Consider the following 12,511-nt stretch of genomic DNA (forward strand, 5'->3'; position numbering starts at 1 on the left):
CAAACAATCTCAAATCTGTAATTCTCAAGTAACATTACTTATGCTTGTTCTTATAACATGCATGTCAATTTCTGACAAGAATCCAAAATATTGATACTAGATGGATGTTAAAAATAGATTAAAAGTTTAATTAGTACATTAGTTTCATCAGAAAGGTTTTCATTGAATTGAATTTCAAAGATGTCACTCAACTACAATTGAAAATCCCTACAAAGGAATAGAGCATCATACTTCCTAACTCTTCACTAAAACTTGGATCAAATATTGGACTTGTTTTAAATCTCAATTTTTAAAACCGCAGCCATATATTAGAACCAAAAGTTGTTTCTTATACCCAGTTGGGTTAAAGAGATCGCAGCTCATCATTTCAAAGCCTCATGCTATTCTCTCCAGTTCCTTTCATTATTGAATACCCTGCTGGAGGTGCTTCAAGACTTGATTCATTCCAGGCTGTTTTAACCCTAAATGGGCTGCTACTATTTTTCCTTGAAGTTGCAATAAATATAGAAAGCAATAAACTTTTTTGTTGACTTGCTTAATCTCACAATATCTCCAACTGCCTATGCATTTTTGCAGGATGATTACAGTTGTAAATGGGGAAATGAAGCAACTTATTAGCATTTGTGGTACCTTCAGAACATTTTAATAATGACAGTTGAAGCACAAGCAGGAGCAAAATCGCTGGGGAAAAATAGCATCTGCTCTACATTGAACAAAGCCTGAAAGGGATTCCAATGGAAATGCACTCCCTCCCTGAAATGTCAGCCCAAAACATGTGGCAGGGCTCGAATTCGCAACTTAAAACTACAACACTCTTGTTTCAAAGAACAACCCCAACTTACCCAATCTGTTCTCATAACTTACACACAAGCAGAATACCCCTTGGCCTCACTCTGTTGAATAAATACTGCACTTCTTTTCGACAAAAGTTAACCTTCAAATCAAGTCCCCATCTAAAGCAACCTCAAGCCCATTACAACAGCCTCTTCTGGCAGCAAAACTTCTAGCATATTTCCAGGGAAAAAAATCCAATTTATTTCCTCATTAAACAAAAGAAAAACAATAGTGGAATTCCAGAAAACTTATTGATGCACTGTGATGACAAAACATTGCACACATATCTTCATTTAACAGGGCTTTTGATAGCCATGCTTTATCTGTTGATCTGCCATGTATTAGTACAAGACGACTTTAACAAGAACCCAATAGTTATTCACTTACTGCATTTATTTGCAATGATTTTTATACACATCTAACAAGATGTGTAGAAAAGAAAAAGATATCAAAGGGTCATTAGACAATTTCTTGGAACATGCAGTACTTGTGTTACTCAAATGTTAGGAATAAGGTGAATTGATCCTTGGATTGGATAAACAAGGTAAAACATCACAAAGAAAGATCCAACCCATAATTTAGCACAGACCACCACCAGAAACAGCAAGGGGCCCTGGCATGCAATTTGTTGGAGCTGTTTCACAGAATCCCATTTACAGTACAGCCAAATTAATATCTTCTTTAACTAACATCCAGTCCTAGCAACATCCTCAGAATTATCTCTATACCCTCTCTCATGCTGTCACATCCTTCCTGTAGTAAAGTGGTGTCCAGAACTGTGCACAGTACAGTGGATTCCAGTCAATCAGGACACACCAGGACCAGTATATTTTGTCCCAATGAAACTGCTGCCTCAACTAACCATGTTTCATGGAAATAGTTTAAAAAGGTATTTTTTTTTAAAAAAGACAAGCTATTGATTAACTGAAATACAGAACATTACAAATACATACTACTACAGTACTATAAAACTGTTTATTAGTTCCTAAGTTATCAACAGAATTCATCTAGTGCGCTGCTGTATTTTTTAATTGACCGAAAAAAATCAGGCAATGGACTTGCCTTCATACAATGCTTTCAGTGAATACATCCTTGAAATCTTCATTTTCATTGTAACGTTCAAGATGATTGTGAATACCTTCAAATTCATTATAGTTCACAACTTGAAGTAGTGAAATTGCTTCATTTTCACTCCTGGCCATTTCTAGAATCTCCAAGCCTGAATGTTTGAAACCAAGTTGAGCAGAACAGCTCTGAATTTTCTTACGGCTCATTTCTCATCAACTATCAGCGACAAAAATCTCCGCTTTTTAAACACAAACACATACAACTGATGCTATTTTAAAACTGTTCACACCAAGCACAGAGTAGTACCCAATGACCACACAGTGCACGCATAGAATGCTAGCTAGAAGCTGTTCAGCAATGGTCTTCTGTCACAATTGAGTGGCATAGTGTCCCCAATAAACGAAGGGAATCCCAGTTATTTCCTTGATTAGTTTTTATTTTTTTTTTAAAAGTTATCCCAAATAAGTGCCGTCCTGATTAACCAATGGCCTAGTTAAGCAGAATCCACTGTACTTGAGGATTAGCAAGATAAGAGATTTGTTCTCGTGATGTTATTAATGAGTAGCTGTCTCCAAGATCTGGTGCAGTACAGAAGTGGTTGGTATTTGTGTGGATACAGTATTAGCATGATCACAAAAGATATAGCATGTTAAGCATAGACCATGCAGAATAATGACTGAAGGGAAGATTTTTGAGATTAGTGGTCAGATAATGCTTTGTAACTTACATTGCTCTGCAAGCTTAACATTCTGTACTGTACTCCTGGTGGCATTAATATACTCAACCTTAAATGGTACCAAGTATGCCTCAAGGTTCTACCGTTCCGTCAAGAAAATTTTGAATGAACACAAGCAGGATCCTGTTTTGTTATTCATACTTCCAAGCTGCTAATTAAATGTTTATCATGCCTGAAACAGCTTTAGAAATCTATCCAATTAATCCCATTGTTTGCCCATAGCCCTATAGCTTTCTGTATCCAATATATAACTAATATCATTGGCATGGCAGCACAGCCCTTTACAGAGCAAGTTACAAGATCGAGGTTTAAACACTGCTGTTGTCAGTAAGGAGCTTGTATATTCTCACTGTGACAGCCTGGGTTTCTTCCAGATGCTCCAGTTTCCTCCCACATCCAAAGATGTACGTGTCAGGGTTTGAGAGTTTGTGGGGGGTGGGGTGGGGAATGCTATTTTGGCACTGGAAGTGCAGCTGCATTTGCAGGCTCTTCACTGCAGAGTGGGGAACTGAGGCTTTGGTGAGAAGCAGCCGAGGCTAAAGCAAGTTCCTTTCTTTGTCTATTAGTGCCTAGTTAAAAGTAGTGAGAATGGATCCAGGATCAATGGTCAGATGTAGGAGATCTGAGAGACCTCCAGTTTTCCTGAGAGCGATATCTCAGAGAAGTGCATCTGGGTGCAGTGCCTTACAACTGTGTTAGGAAACTGGAGCTGCAGCTGGATGGCCTTTAGCTCGTACAGGAGATAGAGGAGCTGATAGACAAGAGCCACAGGGAGGTAGTTACAACTCAGTTTCAGGAGGCAAGTAAGTTAGGTATATGTCAGGAGAGGGGACGAGAAAAGTATAAAGTATCCCTGTGGCCATTCCCTTTGATAACAAGGCTTTGGATACTGTTTGGAGGGGGGAGGGGGGGAGGAAAGCCACATTAATTAAGTCTCTGAGACAGACCCCAGCTCTGTGGCTCAAGGGAAGGTGGGAGAAGAGGACAGTGATGTGATTGGTAATTTAATAGTTAGGAGAGTAGACAGGAGATTCTGTGGATGTGAAAGAGACTCCCAGATGGTACACTGCCTGCCAGGTGCCAGGGCCAAGGATGTCTCAGATCAGGACAACAGCATTCTAAAAGGGGAGCGTGAACAGCCAGAAGTTGTGCTATATATTGATAACAAAGACAAAGGTAGGAAAGGGGATGAAGAACTGAAGAGAGTATGGGTAGGAAGCTGAAAAGCAGGACCCCTGGGGAGTATTCTCTGGATTGCTGCTTCTGCCACATGCCAGTGAGGGCAAGTGAAGGATGAATGTGCAACTGAGGAATTGCCACAGGGGCAGGGTTTCAGATTTGTGGATCATTGGGATCTCTTCTGAAGAATATTTGACCTGTACAAAAAGGACAGGTTACACCTGAACTTGAGGGGGACCAATATCCATACGGGTAGGTTTGTCAGAGTATTTAGGCAGGGTTCAAACAAGTTTAGCAGGGACACAGGATTCAGAGTGATAGGTCAGAGGATGGAGCAGTTGGTGTTGAGGTAGATGCAGTGAATAGAGAAACTTAGAAAGGATAGGCAGCTGATAGGGAAAAATTGTAATCAGTTGTGTGGGTCAAAGTGTGTCAATTTTAATGCAAAAATCATGGATGAGGGTGATGAACTTAAAGCATAGGTTAGTACATTGAACTACAACAATGTGGCCTTTACGGAGACCTGGATGTCACAAGGGCAGGAGTGTCTGCTGGATGTTCCCGGGTTTCGATGTTTCAAAAAGGGACAGGGAGGAGGTAAGAGAGGTGGGAAAGTGCAATGCCAGTTAGGAATAGTGTCACATCTGTAGAAAGGAAAGTCATCATGGAAGGATCATGCACTGAGTTGTGTGATTGGAAGACAGAAACAGGAAGAGAACTCTCTCTCTTTTGGAAGTATTCTATAGACCCCTCAATAGCAACAGAGACTCTGAGAAACAGATTTGGATAGAAATTTTGTTGTCATGGGTGCCTTCAAGTTCCCTAATACTGATTGGCACCTCCTTAGTGCAAATACTCCAGATGGGCCAGAATTTGTTAGGTATATCCAGGAAGGAGTTCTGATATAATATATGGACAGACGGCCTAGGCAATGAAACTGGTTAAGTATCATATCTCAGTGAGTAAGCATTTCGGAACCAATGATCACAACTCTCACACCTTTACAACAGCCTTGGAGAGGAATAACAGCAGACAGTATAATGCAGTCCTGCTGCAGGGTTTCAGCCCAAAATGTCGACTGTACTTTTTTTCCCCAATAGATGCTGCCTAGCCTGCTGAGTTCCTCCAGCATTGTGTGTGGGGGGCTCGGATTTCCAGTATATAAACCATATAACAATTACAGCATGGAAACAGGCCATCTCGGCCCTTCTAGTCCGTGCCGAACTCTTACTCTCACCTACTCCCACTGACCTGCACTCAGCCCATAACCCTCCATTCCTTTCCTGTCCATATAGCTGTCCAATTTAACTTTAAACGACAACATCGAACCTACCTCAACCACTTCTGCTGGAAGCTTGTTCCACACAGCCACCACTCTGAGTAAAGAAGTTCCCCCTCATGTTACCCCCGAACTTTTGCCCTTTAACTCTCAACTCATGTCCCCTTGTTTGAATCTCCCCCACTTCTCAATGGAAAAAGCCTATCCATGTCAACACTATCTATCTCCCTCATAATTTTAAATACCTCTATCAAGTCCCCCCTCAACCTTCTACATTCCAACGAATAAAGACCCAACTTGTTCAACCTTTCTCTGTGACTTAGGAGATGAAATCCAGGTAAACCCACATCTGCAGATTTTCTCGTTTGTGACCGTATAATCCTATTAGGCAGGAATTTGAGAGGTGAAATTGGAAACAGATGTACACAGGAAATGCCATCTGAGATGTGAAGGTTGTTTAGGGGTATTTGCATAGGGTTCTGGATAGGTTGGTCCCATTGAGGCAGGGCAAGGATGGTAGGGTGAAGGAACATGATTGACAAGAGATTGGAACATCTAGTCAAGAGAAAGAAAGAAGCTTACTTAAGATGTAGGAAGCAAGAATCAGACAGGGCTTTAGAGAATTACAAGTTAGCCAGGAAGGAGCTTAAGAATAGACTTAGAGCTACAAGAGGGCATGAGAAGGTCTTTGCAAGTAGGATGAAGGAAAACTCCCAGGTGTTTTACAAGTGTGAAGAACAGAAAGTTGACTAGTGTGAGGGCAAGACTGATCAGCGATACAAGAGGAAACATGCCTGGAGTGGGAGGAGGTCGGTAGGTCCTTAATGAAAGCTTCAGTATTCATCAGTGAGAGGGACGTGGACAAATGGGAGGACAGTATAGATCAGGCAAACGTGCTGGAGCATGTGAATGGTAAGAAAGCGAATATGATGGAACCTTTGAAGAGTGTAAGACAGGCAAGTCCAGGCCAGGCAAAATATACCCCAGGGTTACTACAGGAAGCGAGACAAAAGATTGCTGCATCTTTGGCATTTACCCTTGCATCATCACTGGCTGCAGGAGTAGCACCAGATGACTGGAAAACAACAAATATTTTCCCTTGTTAAAGAAAGGGAGTAGGGATACCCTGGAAGTTATAGGCCATTAAGTCTTGTTTCAGTGGTGGGAAAACTAATGGAGGAGATTCTTTGAGACAGGATTTACAAGCATTTGGAGAATCATAGTCTGGTTAGAGATGGTCAGATGTCTTTGTGAGGAGCAGATGAAGCCTCACAAGCCTGAATGAGTTTTTTGAGGATATGACAAAGCACATTGATGAAGGTAGAGTACTGGATGTGATGTATATGGATTTTAGTAAGGCATTTGATAAGGTTCTTCATGGTAACCTCATTCATCAAGTCAGGAAGCATGGGATTCAGGGTACAATGTGGAATTGACTTGCCCTTAGAAAGAAAAAGTAGGTGGAGATTATCCTGCCTGAAGGTCGGTGACCAGTTGTCTTCAACAGGGATCCGCTCTGGAACGCATGCTCTTTGATTTTTATCAATGACTTGCATGAGGATGCACTGTTAAGAAGCCGTGTGGTGGGTTGGCCTTCATTTCTTAAGGGATTGATTTCAGGAGCTATGAGGTAATACTGCAGCTCTATAAAACCCTGATAGACCACACTTGGAATATTGTGCTCAGTCCTGGTCACCTTAATACAGGAAGAATGTGGAAGCTTTAGAGGGTGCAGAGGAGATTAAGCAGGTTTATCCCAGATTGGAAAGCATGTCTTACGAGGATAGTTGAATGAGCTATGGCTTTTCTCTTCGGAAAGGAGCAGGATGAGAGGCGACTTGTTAGAGGCATACAACACGATAAGAGGCATAGATCAAGTGGATAGACAAGAGACCTTTTCCCCAGTGCAAGAATGGTTAATACATCAGGGCATCATTTTATGGTGATTGGAGGAAGATGTAGGGGGAACGTCAGAGTTAAGTTTTTTTTTGATTACACACAGAACATCATAATATAGCCCTTCAGCCCACAATGTTGTGCCAATCTTTTAATCTACTCCAAGACAAAACTAAACTTTCTCTTCTACATAACCCTTCATTTTCCTATTATTCACATGTCTGTCTAAGAGCTTCTAAAATGCCACTAAGGTACCTGCCTCTACCGTGACCCCTGGCAGGGCATTCCACACACTCACCCCTCTGTGTAAAGAACTTACCTCTAACTTCTCCCTGTACTCTTTTCCAATCACCTTAAAATTATGCCTCCTTATAGCAAACATTTCTGCCCGGGGGGGGGAGTCTCTAGCTATCTATTGTATCTATGCTTCATCATATTGTACACCTGTCAAGTCATCCTTCTTCGCTCCAAAGAGAAAAGCCCTAGCTAGCTCAGACTATCTTCATAAAACATGCCTTCTCATCCAGGGAGCATCCTGGTATTAACCTTCTATTAACTCTATATTCTGCCTTCCAAAATAAATCACTTCACACTTTTTGTATTGAACTCCATTTGCAACTTCTCAGCCCACCTTTGCAACCTGTCAATGTCCCACTGCAACCTACAACACACCTCCGTACTATCCACAACTTCACCAACCTTTGTGTCATCTGCAAACTTACTAACTCAACTTTGTCTATTTCCTCATCCAAGTCATTTATATATTTTTAAAAAATCACAAAGGGCAGAGGTCCCAGAACAAACCCTTGCAGAACACCACTCACTGGTCACCGAGCTACGGGCAGAATACTCTCCATCTACTACCATCCTCCAACTTCCATGGGCAAACCCATTCTGTATCCATACAGCCACATTTCCGAGGATCCCAACACTCCTGACTTTCTGAATAAGCCTACAAAGAGGAATCTTATTAGCGCCTTACTAAAATCCATATACACCACATCCACTGCTCTACCTTCAAAGTGCTTCATCATATCCTCGAAGAATTCAATCAAGCTCATGAGACACAACTTACCCCTCGCACAAACCTATCCTGCCGATCCCTAATCAGACTCTGCTTCTCCAAATACTCTAAATCCTGACTCTGTGAATTCTCTCCATCAATTTACCTACCAATGAAGAAAGAATCAATGGTACATAATTCCCGGATTTTCCTTACTCCTGATCAGTCCTATCCCTGGCCATCCTCTTGTTCCTCAAATACATGTTGAGCTCCTTGGTGTTCCCCTTAATCCTACTCACCAAGGGCTTCTCATGCCTCCCCTTCTAACACCAATTCCATTCTTCAGCTCCTTCCTGGGGATGAAGGAGTGGTGGACACATTGAACATGCTGCCAGGAGCGGTGGTGAAGACAGATACATTAGGGACATTTAAACAACTCTTAGATAGGCACATGGATGATAGAAAAATGAAGGGCTACGTGGGAGGCAAGAGTCAGATTGATCTTAGTATAGACTGAAGAGTAAGCACAACATCGTGGGCCCAAGGGCTTGTACTGTTATGTAATGTACTCTATCTTGTTGAATGTTTGTTCTGAATCTGCTGCTTCCATCTTTTCAGTAGTGCTATATGGATCTTAAAATAATCTCCTTTAAAAAAAATCTCAGCCCCTTTCCCAGTTATTTGGACAACTAGTTTAAGTTATTCTCTAGTCATTAATAATTATACAAGCATGAACGCAAGATTTCCGAAATAGTACCTCCACTGTCTCCATTCACTGCATTGGAACCAGAGGTCAGAACACCCGGTACTTTAAAAGATGCTAACTCCAGTCTTTCCACAGATTTCTCCAACCGTTCCACCAAGTCCTCTAACTCAGCCATTATGGATATTCTGAAAGAAATATACAAAATATGAAACAAGCATGTTCAGTGATTAATATTAGGAATATGTTATAACTTATGTAATAAAAGGACACAGTTAACGCTTTAGCAACCCAATTATCCAATATATGAAAATATGCTCAAACAAAGATATTAAAATAAACATAGCCTCCAATTGTGAAACTCTCCTTGCATCATGGACTGAGAATAGTGGGAAAATATAGGCAGGGGCCCCACATTTTACATGATTTAACAGGTTACATTCCTTACAGAACAAATGTTTCCATGAATTTGATTACATATATTGTAACGCTAAACTTTATTGTTCTTGTTAAATGAAAGCATGAACACTAGGAGATCATAAAGTGCATTTATTATTACTGCATTTTGAAGGGATACAATTACTCAGTTATCAACAGATACCTAATGCTACAGGTTCAAGCAGTGGAATTTGTTCATAATCAGATAAAGAGCAGATCAGTAATCTTTAATACCATTGCCTCAGGTAGAAATTTATTAATACAGCCACCAAAAAAAATGCTATGTTAAGTTGAAAGAATTGTTTTAAATCAATATAGTTTTCTAGTATAACGTCATAGAATTTTGAGGATTTTTAAAAAATGGAGAATCTGAAAATATTACTGAAGTATCATCCAATACAGAGCTTCCTATTTATTATTTATAAGCATTGCTCTCATCTGCAGACTTGATTTAAAAGCAAAATTAAGAAAATGGCAAGTGCCAAGATCTTGCATGCTATTAAAGAACAAGAATTGCCGATAATAACAGAGGTTATTAGAGAGAAAGCAGCATCTTAACAGTGCAAACAACATTAATTATAAAAGGCTTACTCCTGGAGTCCAAAGACAAAAGTCTTGGCTCCTGGATCCTGAAGTCATTAACTTTTCTAAATGATCAAACTATTAGCATCCTCCTGCATTACTTCTTGGCTTAGAAATATTTAAATAGATGAATGGTTTTCCTTACCATCTCCAAGCACACGGTATTCCATTGACATTCAGAACAATATTGATCATCTATTCTTCAGCGCAACAGAAATACAAACTGGCCATCTTTAATGGAGGTGGGGGGGGGGAGTGAATGTTCAAGCACTGGAATCTGTTCATAAATCAGATAATTCCAGCCTACCCCCAACCACCTTTAGATCTGTACAACTAATTCTGACAGACAACAGAGCAAACAGGATGTCTATCATCGTACCTGTACAACTAATTTGGTAGCTTATCCAGATAGACTACCAAGTTAGTTGCATACTGTTGATAGAAGAATTAGTGAATTTGTCTTTGTATTTCTTCATAATATATTCGAATTCAAAAGGCTATTATTTAATTGGTAAACTAAGCATTGCTAAATAACACTCAAACTTTGGTCACTCGCTTAATGCACTTCATTGTCATAAAAGAGTTAAAATATGACTAATAAATTAACTGGTATTTGTCTCCAGATGTTAATAAAGAATTTAGATAGCTTTACTCTTCCCAAGTCCAAAGCCAAGAACATTCACAAATACCATTCGAACATCTCTCTCTGAACAACTTTGAGTGCATTCATCACGTAAGCAAGGTAGCCCACAGTGCTGCTTGCAAGATCACACTCAAGAGCATCAAGGCTCCTACTAAAAACAATCATCCAACTTAGTTACACTGCCTCTGAAAAACTATTTCATGAAATCACCTTCCAGATATTTTGAAACTGATGATGGATGAGTTCTATTAATATATTACCTTAATATATTACATCATCAATTTGACGAACAAGTATAAATCAACCTTAACAATGATCAGAGAGGCACAGAGAGAATCTGTATTTACCGACAAGTCACCTTTATTGTCTCAACTAAAAAGCACATGGGTTCACAAACTAACTATTTGTGTGCACCCCCACTAGAATCCCCTGACCCTCCACGAACAGTCAATGAAGAGAAAAGTTAGTCAGGAAAGGAGTCCATGCTGGTTGGGTGTTCCTCGTGTGTCCTCCTCATCCGCGATGGTTGCTGAGGATTATTTATTTATATATTTGTAGCACCTGACTCAGTGTTCCTCACCAGTGGAACTGATGGATCTCCGCACCATTGTCTCACAGTCAACTGACCTACCAGGGTCGCCTTCTTACTGGCTACAACCAGCATTGTTCCATGGCTTCTGTCGCCCATCCTTGTGCCTCTGTTCCTTTCAACTCTGACTGGTTCAAACCAGTCAAAACTTGGTGACCCAGACACCGAGTCTGACGAGATTACAGATCACTACTGTGCTAAATCTGCCACTTTACATAATAAATAACTACTCCTCTAAGTGTGGTTTCAGGAGTAGCAGGTCATTAGCTGAAGCTCCTTGTGTTCACATTCAATGCTCTGATTAGATTATGCCAGAGCAAGAAACAGTTCAGAGTCCACAAAATGGGGGAGAAAACATAGACAATTGGTTTGCCTACTCCCACTGTCCTTGATTCATCTGAATACACATTTCTAGACTGCAGTTCTTCTTGTCTACTTCCATTGTCCTTGATTCATCTCAATCCACTGATTAGTGGACTATAGTTCCTTCTGGCCAACACTCCTGATAAATATCTGATGGGTGGAAGACAGACCCCGATGGATCCGCTCAGCTGCCCTCACAATCCTTTGTAGGGACTTGAGTCAGGTGCCTTGCAATTCCCATACCATGACGGTGCACCTGTAATAACTGGTTAAAACTGGAGGAGGGGGTCTCACTCGCATCAATCTCCTCAGGAAGTGGAGGTGATGTTAAAGGACTAGGTGAGATCATCTTATGTTCATTCCCAGAACTTGGTGCTCTTAACTCTCTCCACAGAGCAGTGATATCCCATGAGGACTGGTCAGCCTGCACCTTCCTAAAGTCCACAATCATTTCTTTGGTCTTGTCCACACCGAGGCTCAAGTTGCAACACAACCTCTTGACTTTTGACACAATGCCTTCATCAATAAAAGCAGGCATTCCACAAGAATTCTTCACCACCCAAATCGACCTGTGTAGCCACTTTCAAAGAGCGATGAACTTGGATCCCAAGATCTCTCTGCTCAGTAGCACTGTTGAGGATCTTGCCCTGAATAGTGTACTGTCTCCTTGCATTTGCCCTACCAAGGTGCAACACCTCACATTTACCTGGGTTAAATTCCATCTGCCATTTCTCTGCCCATATCTGCAACTGATCTGTATCGCACTGCATTCTCTACCAGTCTGCTACACAATCTACAACTCCACCAATCTTGGTATCAGCCACAAACTTACTAACCCAGATGTGAAATGAAGTTGCAATATGGTCAAAGAAAATGGACTGCTGCAACACAGGTGGTAAGTATAACATTAAAGTAACAAATCTTTACCTGCATCAGACAATTTATTGAAAAAAAATCTTTAATACATTATATATTACATCAAACACACATCCTTTTAAGATACAAAAATAGGCAACAAAAGATAATATTTGATTGAACTACATTACCAAAAGAGATTAAAGCTTGAGGAAAGGGAACACTTCAGAATTTGGAGAGGTTGTCGGCGGGGGGGGGGGGGGGGTGGAAGGACCAAGAAATTGATGAGGTTTTCCTTATACAAAAATACAGGAAACGGAATACAAAAATAATCATTCACAAA

At 40.6% G+C, this 12,511-nt stretch overlaps 1 protein-coding gene and 1 long non-coding RNA gene across 4 annotated transcripts in view; one reads left to right on the forward strand and one right to left on the reverse strand.

Moving 5' to 3' along the window:
* LOC134358030 (adenylyl cyclase-associated protein 2-like) overlaps positions 1 to 12,511 on the reverse strand; it is a 199,508-nt gene that overhangs the window by 147,410 nt on the left and 39,587 nt on the right. For both annotated transcript variants that reach the window (XM_063069902.1, XM_063069903.1), the window contains exon 2: positions 8,753 to 8,886. In XM_063069902.1, the coding sequence (XP_062925972.1) occupies positions 8,753 to 8,886 (134 nt within the window). The remainder of the gene's footprint in view (positions 1 to 8,752; positions 8,887 to 12,511) is intronic.
* The window catches only part of LOC134358032 (uncharacterized), a 152,512-nt gene that overhangs the window by 60,602 nt on the left and 79,399 nt on the right, over positions 1 to 12,511 (forward strand). The window lies entirely within an intron of this gene.

Source organism: Mobula hypostoma, chromosome 17 (genome assembly GCF_963921235.1).
Source record: "Mobula hypostoma chromosome 17, sMobHyp1.1, whole genome shotgun sequence".
Classification (NCBI taxonomy): Eukaryota; Metazoa; Chordata; class Chondrichthyes; order Myliobatiformes; family Myliobatidae; genus Mobula; species Mobula hypostoma.